At 50.3% G+C, this 17,318-nt stretch overlaps 6 protein-coding genes across 6 annotated transcripts; 2 read left to right on the top strand and 4 right to left on the bottom strand.

The window, feature by feature from the left end:
• Nucleotides 1–128: 128 nt before the first annotated feature.
• Nucleotides 129–1,243, top strand: STEHIDRAFT_70231 (phospholipid methyltransferase). Its single transcript, XM_007298049.1, has 4 exons — nt 129–281; nt 343–445; nt 542–874; nt 939–1,243. Exons 1-4 carry the CDS (start codon nt 173–175, stop codon nt 1,024–1,026), a joined length of 633 nt encoding a protein of 210 aa, XP_007298111.1. The 5' UTR covers nt 129–172; the 3' UTR covers nt 1,027–1,243.
• Nucleotides 1,244–1,697: 454 nt separating this feature from the next.
• On the top strand, nt 1,698–4,003 carry STEHIDRAFT_164268 (uncharacterized protein). Its single transcript, XM_007298404.1, has 5 exons — nt 1,698–1,979; nt 2,050–2,301; nt 2,366–2,487; nt 2,547–2,668; nt 2,725–4,003. The coding sequence occupies exons 1-5, from the start codon at nt 1,792–1,794 to the stop codon at nt 3,718–3,720; spliced, it is 1,680 nt and encodes a 559-aa protein (XP_007298466.1). The 5' UTR covers nt 1,698–1,791; the 3' UTR covers nt 3,721–4,003.
• Nucleotides 4,004–4,282: 279 nt separating this feature from the next.
• On the bottom strand, nt 4,283–5,477 carry STEHIDRAFT_46304 (uncharacterized protein; the record flags this gene model as incomplete). Its single annotated transcript, XM_007297924.1, has 3 exons — nt 4,283–4,492; nt 4,572–4,864; nt 4,919–5,477. 3 exons carry the CDS (start codon nt 5,475–5,477, stop codon nt 4,283–4,285), a joined length of 1,062 nt encoding a protein of 353 aa, XP_007297986.1.
• Nucleotides 5,478–5,701: 224 nt separating this feature from the next.
• STEHIDRAFT_164266 (uncharacterized protein) lies at nt 5,702–7,529 on the bottom strand (the record flags this gene model as incomplete). Its single annotated transcript, XM_007298403.1, has 4 exons — nt 5,702–6,368; nt 6,474–6,951; nt 7,031–7,385; nt 7,470–7,529. 4 exons carry the CDS (start codon nt 7,527–7,529, stop codon nt 5,702–5,704), a joined length of 1,560 nt encoding a protein of 519 aa, XP_007298465.1.
• A 1,752-nt stretch (nt 7,530–9,281) lies between these two features.
• On the bottom strand, nt 9,282–12,176 carry Shlcc13 (Cu-oxidase-domain-containing protein; the record flags this gene model as incomplete). The annotated part of the gene is made up of 21 exons (XM_007298402.1): nt 11,906–12,176; nt 11,826–11,847; nt 11,704–11,770; nt 11,614–11,646; nt 11,433–11,555; nt 11,303–11,378; nt 11,199–11,248; nt 11,065–11,141; nt 10,835–11,000; nt 10,693–10,776; nt 10,596–10,639; nt 10,505–10,539; nt 10,336–10,454; nt 10,262–10,279; nt 10,161–10,202; nt 9,932–10,101; nt 9,844–9,863; nt 9,765–9,781; nt 9,600–9,703; nt 9,511–9,530; nt 9,282–9,442 (listed from the first exon to the last, which is right to left on the bottom strand). Exons 1-21 carry the CDS (start codon nt 12,057–12,059, stop codon nt 9,282–9,284), a joined length of 1,602 nt encoding a protein of 533 aa, XP_007298464.1. The 5' UTR covers nt 12,060–12,176.
• Nucleotides 12,177–15,236: 3,060 nt separating this feature from the next.
• STEHIDRAFT_106520 (uncharacterized protein) lies at nt 15,237–15,893 on the bottom strand (the record flags this gene model as incomplete). Its single annotated transcript, XM_007298401.1, has 4 exons — nt 15,237–15,419; nt 15,465–15,544; nt 15,573–15,781; nt 15,847–15,893. The coding sequence occupies 4 exons, from the start codon at nt 15,891–15,893 to the stop codon at nt 15,237–15,239; spliced, it is 519 nt and encodes a 172-aa protein (XP_007298463.1).
• Nucleotides 15,894–17,318: the final 1,425 nt, after the last annotated feature.

The following is a 17,318-nucleotide window of genomic DNA, read 5'->3' as shown; positions in this document are numbered from 1 at the left end:
TGTTGGGTGCATCGGTAGTGACGCGGCCGAAAACGGGATTTTGCTTTGGCCGCGGGTGTGCAGGCACGCTATATTCACGTGCATCATCCTCGCCGCGTCCTGCAGGTTGTTTGTTCCCAACGCTCACGACTAGGACGCGTTTCTCATTTCCTTTTCTTTCTTTCGAGACACGATGAGCAACACTCTTGCGACGGCCGTTGATTTTTCCAAAACTTCCTTGTATATTTCTCTTGCGTCGATTGCGTTCAATCCTACCGCATGGAACATCGTCGCTCGTAATGGTCAGTTCAACATCTGGGTGTACTCTATAGTCGTCGTGATCTTATTTATTTTGAAACACAGAATATCACAATAAGACGTTAACGCGTCTGTTTGGAAGCCCTCGTACGGGATGCTATTTCCTCGCGCTGTCCATCTTCGGCTTCGGTATCCTTCGGGACTCACTGTACGTGTTAATATCTTTATCCTTCTATTATACAAACTCAACTTCTCAACAACCTTACATTACATTTTCTTGGTACTATTCATTTGGATCTGCTAGCTACCACCAAGCCCTAATGGACCAACCCCAATCCCCCATCCTCCCGGAACCATTCAACACCATCGTCCCGGCCATCCTCTTTCTGGCCGGCCAAACCCTCGTCATTACCTCCACCTGGGCCCTCGGAATCACCGGCACCTTCCTCGGAGACTACTTCGGTATCCTCATGGATCATCGCGTCGAAGGCTTTCCTTTCAATGTGTTGAGGGACCCGATGTATGTGGGGAGCACGATGTGCTTCGCGGCGACTGCGTTGTGGTATGAGAGGCCTGCTGGATTATTGGTCACCGCATATGTTTACGTGGTATATTTGTTGGCGTTGAAGTACGAGGGGTGCGTTCGTCTCGCTGCTTGTGTTTGGAGTGTATTTCACTGACCTCGTATCCTCGACTTGCAGGCCCTGGACGGACATGATCTACGCGTCCCGCTCCTCAGCCGAAACAAAGGCCAACGGCTCCTCTACCGCCTCGAAGAAAGAGCTCTAATGATCTTCTCTTCGTCCTTTCAATCCCGTCTTGGCCACACTCTCCCATCCACTCTCTCTATGATCGTACGAACCCCACACGACGATACACGGCTCTCAACAGTCGATGACGTTACGCTTTCCTCTTGGTTGGACGGTTGAACGGACAAAAGTAACACAGTACTCTAGCACCACATTATATTTCAACAATAGGATCCTCGATAGAGTCGCATTTCCCCCTTTTTTTGGTTGTCCTTTGGTAAGTTTCGAGCATCAAGTTGATGTGTGAGCAAGGATGTTATATGGTGGTGATGTGGCGCGCCACACTTTTGCCAACCCCTAACTTTAACTCAGCTTAAATCACGCCTGAGCAAAGCTAAGGTAGCAAGATTCCAAGGCAGCGTTGACGCTAACCTTTGAAAGCCCTTGCGCTTTAGTGATAGTACATAGTAAGTGGACGAATTTCGTCGCATCGTCATCGTCAATAGGGATCTACACGGTGGCGAAATCGTTGCGATTCCAGTGCGATTTCGACCGCGATTTCGCACTCGGTTTCGACGCGGCCTCAGCGCTTGCCGCCCGCGCCGCGCCGGCGGAGCTTGAATTCGTATGCGCCCAGTGTTCGGTCAGCGTCGCGTCGTGACGCGCGTCGTCTTCTTCGACGCGCTCGCTCTCTCATACGCGTTCGTGCGTGTTTCCTGCAGTCCTCGCACGCGTCCGTTTTAGCTCTTGACTCTCAGGCTCTCGGGTTCTCACATACATCCTCTGTTTTACTGGTTCTGTGTTCATGGCTCGGAAGAAGAAGCCCACTAAAGCTGAGCAAGAAGCTCAGATTGCTGCTCTCCAAGCACGGCTCGCGGAGCTAGAGGGTGCCGAAGCTGTCGCTGCGAAACCAGTCACTAAGAAGGCTGGCAAAGATGGAAAGGATGCGAAGGAAGTGGAGGAAAAGAAGCCTCGGGCAGCTCCAGCTCTCGAGTATGTCCCTCTCTCTTGCTGTTCTGCTTTCCGTAGTAGATGCTTGAAGGAAGTCTTACCTGCTGTAAAGGTGGTCAAAACCCGAGCTGCACTATGTGACAACGGCTGTGCTTAACACCATTGAGGAGCGGCCAGAGCTGTGCCAGGCTTTTGGTTTCATGAAGGACGGCTCGACCGTCACCGTAAGCTCCAAGGGTAAAAACATGGATGCGCATTATGATACACTCATCAACGAGGTCGTTATCTACAATAACAAGCAGCTAGGCTTTACGGAGGCCAATCGTAAGGATCTCAGGCCAGTTTTCAAGAACAGAGTCACAGCGTGCGCATTTTGTTCTCATTTATGGATGCATTATGTTATATATTTCTTATTTTTGGATTTACAGGCTCAAGGCTGGCTACTCAAAATGGCGCAAGACAATGACGGCAACAGGTCAAGGTCTTGTTGATGCAGGAAAGGCTGATGAGATTTGGGAGGGTGTTGACAATGCTACCTCCTCAGCATGGGGTACATGTCTCTTTCACTGTGATTGACTGCTTTGCCGGTCCAAGCTTATTTGGCTGCAGATGTGGTGAGGGAAAGTTTCCCGTGGTATGCCCAGATGAACCGTCTCATGGGTGGGAGTCCGGTTGCAAGCCGTGTCGCTGTCGCTAACAGTGCAAAGCCCCTGAGCACTGATTTCTTGAACGTGAGTGTCATATACCTGTATTCTTTTCTCTAGAAATCTAATCGCTCTGTCGGAAGTCCAAGGCTCATTCCTCTCGCTCTAAGCGTCACCGTGCGCTGGTGGCAGATGCTGACGATGGTCTTGATCTTACCATCCATATCACATCTTCCCCTCATAGTGCTCGCATCGGCTCTCCTATCCCAGACGAAATTTCTGATGGTGAAGATGACCCCAAATCACTCGCTCCCTCCCGATCTCCTTCCCCAACTCCTGCTCCTAAAGCATCCTCTGCTTCCAACTCTACAAGCAAGCGGCCACCCGACTCCGATCTCGGAACTGCCATCAAGCGTAAGAAGACCATGGCCGATACCGTGCAAGATATCGCTTCACGCAATCAGAAGACAAAGGTTGATGTAGCGAAGGTGAAGGTAGAGGGGAAGATGAAGGGGAAGTACCATATTGCAGAGCTGAAGATGAGGGCGAGGGCGAAGGAGGCAGCTGATCGTCGCCGTCATGAGGAAAACATGATGTTGCTCCAGTTTCGAATCATGAGTGGTGGTGGAATGGGTGGGATGATGTATGGTATGGGAATGGGCGCCATGAACGGGATGAACAGGACGGGCGGGATGAATGGGATGGGTGCGATGAACGGGATGGGTGGGATGGGCGGGATGAACGGGATGGGCGGGATGAACGGGATGGGCGGGATGAACGGGATGGGCAGGATGAACGGGATGGGCGGGATGAACGGGATGGGCGGGATGGGAGGGATGAATGGGGTAGATGGGGTGAATGGTGGCGGGATCAACGGTGGTAGAATGGCGGATATGAATGGCGGGGGAATAGGCGAACTGGAGGTTGGCGAGTTGGGTGGGATGAATGGAGCTGGGATTGGTATGATGAATGCTGGGCTTGGAGGTGAGGTGAATATTGGCGGCATAGGTGATATAGTAGAAGGTGCTGATGAGGGTGGGATTGAGCATTTTGATGATTATTTCGGGATGCAGGGTGCTAACAGTGACGGGATTGGTGAACTTGATGCTGAGGAGCCTGAGGATACTGGTGATCATTAAAAGTTATTTCTCTATTTCCTTTATACTCTTTAATTTACCTTTCAATCCCTTATTCTCTATGTTATTTGTATATATGTTATACTACTACGACCACTACTCATTAGATACAAGAAATTCACGTAGAGCTAATTTCAACTCTCCCCTTTTGACTTTCCCTGATAATAATCGTATATCATCCCCACTTGCGCTCTCTTCAGCTCTACGCTGCTCTCGAGCATCATCTCTCCATTCTTCCTCGTCTAATCGTGACTCCTCCATGTATCGCCTTCCATCCTGATAGAACTGATCCCTCTCCATGTCCTGCCCTCCCTCAGCCCGTAAAGCAAAGCAATGAAGTATGATGCATGACTGAATCCAAAGTGTGGCATATTGAAGATGGAGCTCATCATCAATCCGGAGACGAAGACCCTTCAAAGATGCGAAACGGCCTTTGAGCCAACCGATGCAGTGTTCCGAGCAGATCCGGATTCGGGAGACAAAGTAATTGTACTGCTCATTATCTGGTCGCTCCTTTTCAGGCCTGGATATAAATTTGACGGTTATAAGACAGAAAATGTTGAGGCTACTTCACAACGGGAACATACGATTTGTATGGTGATTGAGTCCAATCAGCCAAAGGGTATGCCGAGTCTGCCCATACCCATTCACCATCCTTTAATAAGAGTCGGTGTTGCTGGTAGAGCCGTGTATCACGCCATGCTGTAGCATCATGCTGGCTACCAGGCAGGCCTGTACAAAAGTCGATAATGAGACAATCAGGTGTAGAAACGACCTGCATAGAGATATTCAATATTTCAGTTATGTTCCGACACAAGCAAAAATAGGAGAAACAAAGAAAGAAAAAACCAGACCTGGACTGTCATTGAATAGTTATGCTTGCGGTCAAACCATGTGTTTCCAAAGAAAGCAGGTCGTTGGTATAGAGGTACCAGAGTACCATCCACCATACACCATCCATCCCGCCACGCTGGGCATGATCTGTCACCGACCCACTCCTTCGCCTTCTCCTTTGCTTCCTGATTTGACCACTGCACAGTCGAGTTACGAAAGGCTTCCGAGTTCAGCGCCAGCATCACCCTTGTTGTTGCCTTCCGTACAGTGCCATATCCTACCCCAAACCAAAGAGCGACCTTCATGGTACTTGCTAGTGGCATAATTATAAGTTGACTCGGAAGAAACAAAAAAAGAAGACTCGCACCAGCATTGCCATAATGCCCAAAACGGTACAATGCAATTGCAAGTTGCTCTTCAACAGGCATCTGTACCTGATTCGAGTTGTTGTGGAAGGCAGGATCGTCTTTGATGGCATTGACGAGTGCATCGAAGCAGTCTGGTGTAACTCGAAGATAAGAACGGAATATTTCGGGACGCTGGATCTTCCATTCTTTGAGAAGAAGGCGCATATTCTCTCGTGTTTTTGGTATAGTACCCCTCTCGTTATAGTAGTGCTGTGAATAAAGAGCCGCGATAGACTGTAGATACTGCTCGGCTTCATCATCGGAGGAAGAGGAGGATGAGGATGAAGATGAAGAAGAGGATGAAGAAGCAGTAGATCCCCAGAAGCGACAATCTGATGAAGAGGATGAGGAAGACGAGGAAGAAGACGGGGAAGAAGAGCCAGGGTTGTATTCCTCATCAAAATCTGTGAGCTCGAAGTCACCAAGGCGCATATCAGCCTCTAACTGAGCAAGGAAGCTAACAAGGAATGCTTGTGTGAGTGCATCTTCCTCAAGTTGTCGCTCTGTGCGAGTCGGCATGATGGATCCGATGAGAGACGTGCGTCGAGCGTCGAGCGTCGAGCGGCAGATCGATCAAAGCACGATTAAGTAATGGGCCCATGACGCTGGCTTGCTCACTCAAATTCAAGCTCCGCCGGCGCGGCGCGGGCGGCAAGCGCTGAGGCCGCGTCGAAACCGAGTGCGAAATCGCGGTCGAAATCGCACTGGAATCGCAACGATTTCGCCACCGTGTAGATCCCTAATCACCGTCGTTCCTGGTCCCCGTCCCTGCTCCTCGGCACCGTCTCAGAATCCATAGAATACTCCCGGACGTCCCCCACCTGCCTCCTAATGCCCTCCCCTTCCCCCTCTCCCTTCCCCTTTCCCTTTCCCTTCGCCTCTCCCTTTCCTTTTTTCACAGATTCTGGGTCTGATGTCGCAGATATGTTAATAGCATCCTCTGTCGTCATCGCTGTATCTTCCATAGATGCCCGACGACCCTGGACTCCGGTCGGGCCCTCATCCCTTTGTTCGATACGTCGCGAAACGATAATTTCATGAAGACTTTGCCACATTATTGCGCTGCGTGTACGTTTTTTCAGCTCGGGCTCGGCGACTTCATCCGGGTTTGTGGGCGAGGATGAGGATGAAGAAGAAGATGAGGACGTGGTTAAGGACGAAGACGTTGAAGGTTCCAGTGATTCAAATAGAGGTCGTGACCGTGAAGAAGGCTCCCAATCTCCCACATTAGATGATACATCGTAGCGGGACAGAGGCACAGTCAAGAAATCGTGTGCAAAGATCGTGTGGCCTGTACAGAACGCATGGTCGACCACAATGCGGAGCTGGGGTAGAATAGATGGAATTTGTCGCGTTTCGGGTGGGCTTGTGCCGTTCCTCTGTGTGTTCTTGGGCGGGTCCGGTGGGATCCTTCGTATTAAGGAGAAGGAGAGAGAGAGAGAGAGTTAGATTCGGTTTGCGTTCGCTAGGGCCTTTGAAAATGATGAGAGGGAACTGCATGTGGCTTCAACTCACCTAGCGCTCAAATGAGTCAGAATCAACCTGTCCGCGTTGATTCGTTGCGCGAACTCAGCAGCCATCTTGACCGTCGAATGACCACGGCTGATCGCCCTACTCCTCATCTTCGCTTCCTTTTTCCTCATCCAGTCAATGTAGAAAGCCTCCCGCCTTTCGCTCAGCGACAACAGCTTGTCTCCGACCGGAGCCTCTTCTGCTTCTGCTTTACCCTCCGTCGCTTCCGGATCCCTCGCTTCGTCTGCTTCGTCTTGGGCGTCCATTTTGGCGGCGAGATACTCGTTGAGGACGTCGACGGGTCCGAAGTTCGTGCCTTCGTGGATGAGAACTGTGGCATTTTCGGCGAGAGGGATGATAGACGATGGGTCAGAGGTATCACCGAGAACCACGACTTTGTAGCTGCTGCTGGCCTTGGATGCGACGGAGGGGGAAGGGGAAGGGGGGATCGAGAGGGTGAAGACGTAGCCCAGGCAGGGGACTGTGAGATATAGCATCTCGTCAGAAAAATCGTCGCACACTGGTATGGACGAACAGCAGGAACAGGTGAAGTTACATACCGCGATGCACTATCGAAGCCGCCGAAACGTTGATTTTCCTTTCGGATTCATTCGCTCCGCCTCCGCTTCCACCTCCACGCTTCTCCAGAGACAGAATATCGCGCCACAGACCGTCCTCGTCCGCACGTATGTCCTCTCCCTGCGCTTCATTCGCATGTAATTCTTTCTCCCAACGAGAGGGAGTCGAAAATGCCGGTGGATCGGCTAATGCTTCGCCGCTGGGTTCGCGGTGGAGGGGATTCGGGACGAGTTCGTGCACGGCGTAGAGGCCGCGGAGGGTCGTGTGGGTATGTGTGAGGTTGAGGCGGATGAAGGAGCGGAGACCGGGGGGACCATAGAGGTGGAGGTGAATTTTCTGTGAGTCATACGTGGAGGTTTGGAGGAGCGTGATGGTAGTGAGCGTTCATGGTTAGAGGAGGGAATGAGATTCTCTACGTACGTCTTCCTCCAGGCTGCCGAGCCCATGTAGGCGTTCTTTCGTGAATGAGATTAGACCCATGCAATGATCAGCTGCGAAGCACATACGGCCAGTCCGAGGAATTCACGGTCAGTTTCTAGCACCATGATACCGTACGACAAGTCGTGGATGATGCATCGAGTGCGTCACTTACCATGCAGATGTGTTACAAAGATATGCTTGATTCCACGAAGTCTGATCCGTGGCCGCCTCGTCTTGATCAACTGGCGTAAAGTACCCTCCCCACAATCTATCACTGCATCATGCAAATAACCGAGCCCAATTGACAGTGCGTAAGTATATGTTCAGAACGAAACGGTAGTCTGAGCTGTCATGGCAGTTTACAGGCAGGTCGGGGTAGCACGTGGAACGATACCCACAGAAGCTATGTTGTTCATCCAGATTGAGAGTCGTGGCCGTGCATGAGCGAGCATGAGTCGGTGAACCAGCACTTGTACCGAGAAATGTCAGAGAAGGGTATATAGGCTCGTTGAAGCGCTTTTCCGGAGCAGGGGAATAATCGCCGAAGTGGCGTTGCTGCAATACTAGAGGGACTAATGGCTGCAGCGTGTGCCGAGCGTGTTGAGCTTGGAAGCGAAAGCTAGGGATCAAAAGATTTCGGAGCCACATTATTCCTGAACCCAAGAGAACCAATCTTGATACAAAGATATCCAACACAAGCTTAAGTTCTCCTAGTAAACCATGACCAGTTGTCAGTTGGTTGTCAGTAAGCTGATCGAAATGAAGTCATGATTGAACAAGGCTTGTTGCCAACCCCTTTCGGAGTTCCGCACAAATCCGAGAGAGTTAGGGTCCCTTCGGCAAGCGAGCTCCAGGTAAGTCCAGGATGGTTCTGCCCGCCAAATCTCTCAGAGCTCTCAGGCCGAGCATAAGTCCGACCGGAATGGGCGGGTTCCTGAGACCGGAGCACGCGAAGCTCATGCAGCCAATAAATCATATCAGTCACACTCAGGGTCGGGAGACATCGGGAACGCGATGCTACAGCTGCTGTGGGTTTGAGTGACACATGCGAGTACGTGCAGCTTGAGAGCTTATACACTACAGAAAAGTGCTCTATGTGCATTGGAAACACTGTTTCTCTACTTCAGACTTGTAATGCGCTTTTTTCTGGGGACGGAGAATACGATGGAATAAATGGTGTGAAAGATAACAGTGCCACACAACCCGTGTTGTTGTGCTGTGACTGAGTGTGACTTGCAGGGATTCCGCACTGTTTATCTCCTCCGACGGTGGCAGATCCGGGGCCTAGCCGCCGTTCCTGGCCGTTACCAAGCCGCAACCATCCTGGACTTACCTGGAGCTCGCTTGCCGAAGGGACCCTTAGATAAGATAAGATGCGCCAGCCTTTCGCCACAGTACCGAATGTTGACCATGACTTTGCCCTACTTTGCCAAAGTCGACAACAATACCGCCTAGCCTCGGATGCGTGCATCAATAGTTGAATTTCATCTACCGGAACGAGGGATTTTACAGGTTTGGGAGAGAAACGGATCAGGCCGGTCAGAAACCCTCACATTTCATCCAGCCACAGGAAGTACTTCAAAAAGGCAGTGTCCATACCGCTTGTACGACATGCTGGGAAGAGAGCACAAAAAGCACCACCACTGTTCAGTCAGCATACATCAAGACTGTGGTACGGGTCAAATAGAATCAAGATACAATCAATCGAAACACGGGCACCAGCTGATTCACCTTCACTAACAGACTAATGATTTAAATAACGAAGGAGAGGAAGAAAAGATTGGATATGTGCACTCCTCAAAGCAGAAACTTTCACTGCTCATCTTCAGGTAGTGAGAAATAGCTCGGGCACAAATTCGACCATTCATCATCTGGTTGCACTCCAGCGCGCGTGTCATCGAGGCCGGAGGCCATGACGGTGGCGAGACCGGCTTGCATATGCCAGAAGATGTGGCAGTGGAAGAACCAGGGGCCTGAACATCATTCGGAGGATGATTAGTCTATGGGATAGAGGGTCCGGAAAAGGGAGAAATGGGCGTACCAGGGTTATCGGTCCTGAACCTGAATAGATCAGAGAGTGAATAATCAGCAAATGTTCACGCGTGTGGGAGATGAATAAATGAGGTCTACCTGAGGGTAGTTCCGGCGGCACCGACACCGACGACGTCACGAACAACGGGATCAACGGTGTTAACAACATCGGAGCTGTTGGACTTGATGACCCAGAAGTTGTTCTGCAGTACAGAGATCTTGGTTAGCCTTATGTATAACATGGACGACAAGGGAGAAGCGTACACCGTGCAAGTGGAAGGCTGGGAGATGCTCATATGTTAGCCAGATAATCAGGATACAGGATAAGTAGTACGATGCTTACGATGCGCCTCATCATCATCGCTAAATAATATCGTCGGTATGTTAGCTCGAAGGAATACAAATCGTACATTCCAGAAACTTGATCTTACTTGGCAGGGAAGTCAATCTGGATCGTCTTATTAGCGGGAAGAACGAACGTGTTCTCGGTGACGTTGAAGTCCGCGGTGTCGTTGGCACCGTTCAGGATTTGAATGAGAGTGGGGACATCCGGGGGGAGGTAAGACACGTTGTTGACGTTCCATTGAGCCTTGCCGGTGGTCTGATTGCAATGAAGTCAGTGAGAGGTCGTGGATTAAGTAAGAGACAATAGATGCGTACGACGACGAGGTTGAGGGAAATGTTGACATCGGGAACGGGTGGCTGCAGACACGGTATAGTTAGTACTCGTTTTCAGAATCGGCTGGTTCGCAGTAGCTCACGGGGCTAGCAATCAGGGGCTACATAATGGGACGAGATGAGTCCAGTGAAAATGAGAGGACATGGAGGTACATACGTGGAGGTCAGCCTCAACGAGAGCAGTGCCGTTGGCGGGACCGAGAGTCAGCGGACCAGTGGGGTCGCTCTCGTTAGCGCCAGTGTAACGCAAGATGGCGCGGGAAAGGGTGGCGTTTTCTACAATTATACTTGAGAACGCTTTCATAGACGATGTTATAGTAACCCACGGTTTAGGTTACGAGTGGGGTCGCCACCGACGAAGCTATACAGAGACATGAGTTTCTAGGGATGTGCAGGATATTACGAAAGGGAGCTTACGGAGCGTTGATCCAGTAGTTGTCAACGGGTTGGTCGGCATTGAGCTAGACACTTTTGTTAGCTGGGAATACCCCAAGAAAATAGAATACAGACGTACAATGACAGAGTAGCGCTGGCCAGCGAGAATTTCGATTTCATCAACGACCAATGGTTGAGTGGCCACACCGTCGGCCTCCACAATCTGCAAGTCCAGAAGTCACAATCAAAACGAGTTATCATAAAAGCAGAAGCCAACGCACGGTAAGGTTGTGTCCGTCGATGGAGAAGGTAAATACGTTTCGCATGGACTGGTTGATGATGCGGAGACGGTGGCGGAGACCAGGAGTGACGGTGGTCACGGACCAGGGAACCTCTGGGCCGCCGTTGTAGCGTCCGACCCCGTTTACGGTACCACTGTCCGAGACTCTTCAGAGAAGAACAAACGTGTTATGAGCTTACTATCAATATGGTATACGCGGCATATACGCACGGGACGATACCGGTGGCGACGTAGCCCGTGAGGAGAGCAACACTAGCGTTGTGCCACCAATCTCCGAGTTGAATAATCTTTGAACGTCAACACTGTTCAGCGTGAGGCCGGCGGGAAGCAGGAGCTCTGCTCACCGTTGACTCGCCATCGACATCGTACAGGTCGAGCAGTGGGTCCTCAGGATCTGTGAGTCCATCAATAAACACGCACTACAAGAAGGCCAAAAGATGAAATGTACCATAGACAACCAGTGGGCCACGGAGACCATCACTGTACTGCACACTCAACTGAGAGTGATACCAGAAGGTTCCAGCCTTTTGGGAAAATCTCAGCAAAGTATTCCGTACGAAGTATGGAGGTGTGCATACCTGGTCGTTGATGAGTGGTACCTCGTATGTATAGGTGGCGTTTGGCCCAATTGGGCATGTAGTGACGAAAGGAGTACCCTCGTCGTAGGAATTTTCAGTGCCGAAGAAGATGCCGTCGAAGTCCTGTAGATCAAAATGCGTCAGTCTATTGACGCTTTGTATAGCCTACATAGCAGCTCACGATGGAGGTACTACGACGCATTGTCGTATCCGTCTAATGCAATGACAGTTAGATCAACTCATAAAGGTAGGCAGAGTGAAGTTATCTTACCAACTGGTTGTTGACGGTAACGACGAGGGTGTCTCCCTTGGTAGCGGTAATTAGAGGACCGGGGTAACTGTGGGGTTGATTGTCAGGAAAATGAACGAAGAAAGTTTGAGTGTGCAACTGACGTTCCGTTAGCAGTGACGAGGCCTGAATATTCCCGTAAGCTGAATGTTAAACTAGTTGAAAGTAGAATTCAAGGACTCACTCCTCGAAAACCCATCAGGAGCCAACTCGGTGTTGACGATGTCGAGAGTGACCGCCTTCGTTGCACGGCGGCTCAAAGAGTTCACCGCAACGCCACTCGCCAAGCGAGAAAGAGCCAGCGCAGAGAGCACCGAGGAAAGGAAGGTAGAATGCATGCTGGAGTTGCTTGGAACTTGGCTTGTGCAGTGCGTTCTGGACCTTGGATATCACTTGGCAAGAGTCTTTATAGTCCATATCCTGGAAAAGTTGCTCTCCCTGCTTGTGTAGTTCGCTGGCATAGGCCATTCAATGGATGAGTGAATTTTCGATTGATAATTCAACATTGGGATCAGACGTGAGTGCTACCCGAGTACCCAACCATAAGGTATCCGTCAGGATTGGACCGGGGCTCACTCACCAGGAGCCACTTGGGTATAGCGTGGGCGGCGACACGTCGAAAAACATTGAGAACTACGGCGATGTCAAGCTGCGTGGCTAGTTACAGCATGCATGTGGCAAGGCGGGGGACTGAGGCAATTAATTAGCCGTTCACAGCTCTTCATGACAAGGTACAGGACTTACTAGTAAGTGGAGATGGCACTGCGACCGAAACAAACGCCAGTGAAGCAGTCAATGGTTCAAAGTGCTTGGCTTGACCGGGGACAGCGTCTTGGCCAATACCTGGTGCACTTGGCACTGTCTTGGAGAGCCGTGCGGATCCGATGGACGGCTTTCGTGGGAGTACGAGTGAGATTCTCGTGGAAGAGAAGGCATTGCGAAATAAAGAGGATTCGACCACCGTCAGGCAGAGGCATATAAGTATTTTTGCAGATGGTGGTATTGTTCACGGTCAAGTTCTAAAGTCAGCAAACGACTGTCTTCGCACTTCGAAACATTGAGACAGCCAACTTCAAGGAGGTTGCACATACTGACCGTAAATAACGACCTATGCGAGATAAAAGAGAACTTTTTGCCAACAAGAATACGCAGTCTGTGAAACCGAGGACATACTACACAATTCGCGTGAAGTTCAGCGAGAGGTCAATGTCATTTTCTATGATGGACTCTCACCTATTTTGCGCTTCGAGTGACGCTATGACGTGGAACAACCGCAAAGAGGCGGTAATTCCTACGGCAAGTAAATTGGGACTTACCTCGACGGCATCCAAGTAGAAAGGAATGCCAAAGGGGGCCAATTGGCCGTAGGGTGCCCAACGCTCATCAAAAGTTTGTTTGGCTTGGCAAACTATGCACGTTACCTCCCATGCGGTAACATTGGGAGCACCTTTTGCGTGGATATTTGTTCCCATGAAACGCGCTGAGGGAGCGCTTTCCCTCAGTCTGACGGCGTTTGATTCAGAAGAACGAAATTTCCCATGTAGACTAAACCTCGTGCAGGATGGAGATGCTCTCGCATAGTACTTACTGATAGTCGTGGTTTATGATGTGAGGGCAAACCAGTGTGCAGCTTGATGCTTTCCCTCAGCCAGCTCAACAAGATCAGAGAGTAGATGGTCGACTGACGACCAGTTCAGCAAGTCCCCCTGAGGTTGCTGGCATGTCTAGAAATATTCTATCCGATACTGCACCAGAGAAGACCAGAGAGAGAGTAGTATCAGAATCGAGACGCTTGAGAAAACGCCACAAAGGCTTCAGAAATGATGGAGGTGTGAGTTCAAGCTCAAATGCGGCAGGCCCCGGTTGCTTTCGGGACTTCGGAGCCGAGCGCACACGTTCCGCGGAGTTGGAAAATGAAATGTGACCGCGACGAGCCCACTTCGAGCCTTTTCTTTCCCTTGTCTTCCTTCTCCAACTTGTATCGAGCAACGTCTTCGTGCAGATGACTTGGTGAAACCCCAAGCAGTATTCTGAGGGCTTCCAGGATGTCTTGTATGCTTGTCATGATGGGACACATCTCTCCTTACGCGCTGAGAATCGGCAGAGCAAACCGCTCGGACTTGACGGCGGGTCTGCAACTTGTGGGGCTCACGCACGCTTTATTCTTCGCCTCGTCTTCGCCACTGCGATGGATGCGTGGTTTCTTTCGGTATGTACCCTCTGCTCGTTGTCAAGGTAAACTCATACTCCTCGGAGCATAGGGGCTAGCAGGGAGCGCTTGTACACCATCACACCCCAACAGAGAGCAGCAGCGATTGTTGCCGGGAACTGTGGATAGCTTACAGGAGTAACAGCTAACATATTCCTTTCTGCTGGCCCTGAGGGACATACATAGTATCCCAATGTGCACCTCTCAACTTCGGCGGACATACGGCAGCTATAAAGATGTCTAAACCAATGGCCTTCAAGCTCAAGTTCCGAGGTGAGTATTATTTTGTACTATTCTTATTACCTTTCTCATCGGAAGATGTCCTTGGCATTGAAGCATTCCTTCACAAGCTACATCATTCAGCTCGAGCCCTCAATGTCACCTTCGCAGTTGTGTGTCTCCCCTTTTTCTGGTGACGCGTATCCATTCTCGTTTGCGCGCAATGTTCTCGCACTATGGATCAAGTTTTGACCAGGGTCTGCCCCTTCTAGGTCGCGCATTTCTCATTCACACCAAATATGTTGTGAACACACATGGAACTGCCAAGAGCACCTTTGTTTTCCGTTCTCGGGGCCTGATCGTGGCTATTCCGAGGGTTTCTTCTTCACCAGAAATCCACGTCCGTAAATCTTACCTTAGCGTAACAAACCGCGTTTGTTCATCCCACACACATTGTGAATGAGCTATAATGACCTCCTCCGGTTCCTTGCTTTCCCGAAGCAGACGAGACGAGAACTAGATGGACTGTGACGGAGCCAACTGTCTATTTGATCTTTGCCGAACCGGTCTAGGAAGGAACAATGCGGCCTTGGACAAACTTTCGCGTCTGTTCTCAACTGCTTTTGTTTGTTCGTTTTTTTTTTTTTACCTATTACGCGACTTTGGAGGTCTTCCTCCATCTTCACGTCGGTCTGCCCATGCTGAACGGGATTCCTCTAAAATGAAGAAGTATCTTCGTTATTAACTTACGTTCGGTGACACATCAACCCACTCTCTGCATTAGAGTTATGGTCTCCAGGTGCTTCCTGTTGCGCCTTCATTGGCTCTTGTAACTCACCATCTATTCTCTCCATCAGGGTCCTTTCACTTTAGTTATTCTCGAAAACTATCTGGAGCAAGCATGGCGCCTTCTTCCTTTGGGCAGAAGAGAACAGGCGTTGATTGACACTGGGAACAGACGTGCCGAGCCCATCCCTGTTTTTCGTAATAAGTCCTCATGTCGTTGTGACCACCTCGACACGAAAGGACCTCAGGTAAAGGGCATCCCACCTCGCCGAGGCTTCCGTACGACGTTTGCTTCATCTATTCATGCGACAGCGCCCTCTTCCGCTTTAGCACCTTGTTTCCTAATCTCATCGTCGACGGCTCGTCTCGTGCTATTGCCCTCTGAGAACATTGCAAACAGACGAGTAGTGACGTCGTCATTCGACTCTCCATCGCTCAATCCGTTCGTCCTCCTCCCAGGAAACGGGTGGTCGTCCGCGGCCTTCTACGGACCAATGTAGTCCTGCGCTCTCACACTTTCGGCCCTTACCCCACGGTTGGAAGGTATGATGTTGACTTTTTTGTCCATTGAAATGTCGCGGAAGAAGCGATCCGCCTTCATACCCACTTCTGGCGGGGAAACGTTCCGAGCACTCACGCTGATAGACATCGGATCCTCCCCATGGGTCAGTAAGTTGATCTTTCACCCATTCATTTCTGACGGAGTGGCGACGTTTGTCCTCACGGATGTTCGGCCTCGGGCGCTCAATGACCATCTTGTGCTCGAACAGAGCTTCCAGCCGAGCGGTAAGCTTCGCTATTTCAATTGTGAAGACGGAGAGACATGGAAAGATGCTTCCTGATTGACTTTGTGGTATGTTTTTAGGGAGGAAAGGCACCCGGTCTAACGCGTAAAAGGTCCTTAGGCTTACTTTTCTGCTCCTTTTCCGGCAGCGAACGAGTTCGAACCTTTGCTCATGTGTTCGAACGAGGCGACGAATATCGCTTGGATATTACGGTGAGTGAGCGAATAGCTCGTCGGCACTCGGGTTGCAGATTTACTGTGTTTCTTTTCTCCCTTTTCAGCTCACGATCCTTCTGAAGTAGTCTGAAGTCCAAATAATCAAATAACACATGACAAAGTTATACAAGTTCCAAATTCGGATTGCTCATCACCTCGCGCGCCATTCATCTGCGGTCTTCTCTGATATGTCCTTCTTCATAAAGAAGGCTTGGTTATGACTTCATGTCTGCCTCGAATGGACATAGCTACGGCGCATTGATCCTACAAGATCGTCGATTCGACGCTTCTCGCAGGCCTAGGTTTGATCTTATTCGTCAAGTATTTGTGCTTCAGAACCTGATCCTCGACGATTGAATACCTCGAAGAAGTCGTATGTATGTTCCTACTTCATATTGAAACATTGGAGCGCTTACATCCGAGGTGATATCCGCATCAATACAGAAGTGGGCCCTTCTGCAGTTCTAATGCTTTGAATGCCGGCGCACCATCATGGACATACATGGGCGACGCCACATACATATATTTGACGCTCACCTCCAGAACATGCGGCGATACCATGACTTCATACACTCTGTATGCAGTCCTCTTCGCGCAGCATGCGCGCAACCCTGCCCTGATCTTCGCTCCTTGGCGCAAACCAATATATTATCGATGCACGTCGATGTTGACTTCTCTTCCTTCTTGGAGTGTGTTCCTCTCGGCGAAATCTCTATGTCATTGATGCAACTGTATTCACTTTCGCGAAGTCTCGACAAGACCGAGTCTCCGAGGCGAAGCTCTTCTCTCTAATATACGGTATATAAGCGCGCTCTTTGCTCGCCTTCTAACCCCAGCCGCCCCACCGTCCAGACACTCCTCATGCTCACTTGATCTTCACCGCCCCTCTTCCGTCCTTTGGGTTAAATCTTCACTGACACTTGTTAATTCGGTGGCCGCGCCTGTTTTTCATGTCCATGATCGTTGCTTGCTTCCACCTTTAATCTCCCCTTTCCTCACGTTTTTGCATCATCATCCTCTGTGATGCTCCACTACCAGGCGCACTGCGCAATCGATTTGACGACGGTATCAGCACATCGGTCGTTGATGCTTCCTCGAAGGCGTCTGAGCCTAAGTACGACGATCCACACTGCGTGCGATGTCTTTGTTTCAGAGGCTACATTGCTGGTCCGATCATACTCGCGTTTGATGGGTATCTGGACTTGCTTCCTACGATAGGACACGACGTCAACGACTGGCAATTAGTATGAGTTTGGACAAAGATGGCGATGAAAGGTGAGCCCATGTCTTCCTTGCCGTGATCTTTATTTAGGGCTCCGCTTCATTTGCTATCATGATATTGTGCAGAATCAGCGCTGAGGCTGTTTTTTGGCTTCTCAGCCT

Source organism: Stereum hirsutum (assembly GCF_000264905.1).
Source record: "Stereum hirsutum FP-91666 SS1 unplaced genomic scaffold STEHIscaffold_1, whole genome shotgun sequence".
NCBI lineage: Eukaryota > Fungi > Basidiomycota > Agaricomycetes > Russulales > Stereaceae > Stereum > Stereum hirsutum.
Note: the sequence above shows the minus strand (reverse complement) of the source record. Positions and strands in the feature narration are given on the sequence as shown.

Coding starts and splice junctions, on each gene's coding strand:
- STEHIDRAFT_70231 (XM_007298049.1), top strand. CDS start 173: ATGAGCAACACTCTTGCGACGGCCGTTGATTTTTCCAAAACTTCCTTG. Junction 446..541: donor GGTATCCTTCGGGACTCACT/GTACGTGTTAAT, acceptor TGGATCTGCTAG/CTACCACCAAGCCCTAATGG. Junction 875..938: donor TTGGCGTTGAAGTACGAGGG/GTGCGTTCGTCT, acceptor CTCGACTTGCAG/GCCCTGGACGGACATGATCT.
- STEHIDRAFT_164268 (XM_007298404.1), top strand. CDS start 1,792: ATGGCTCGGAAGAAGAAGCCCACTAAAGCTGAGCAAGAAGCTCAGATT. Junction 1,980..2,049: donor CGGGCAGCTCCAGCTCTCGA/GTATGTCCCTCT, acceptor CCTGCTGTAAAG/GTGGTCAAAACCCGAGCTGC. Junction 2,488..2,546: donor TGCTACCTCCTCAGCATGGG/GTACATGTCTCT, acceptor ATTTGGCTGCAG/ATGTGGTGAGGGAAAGTTTC.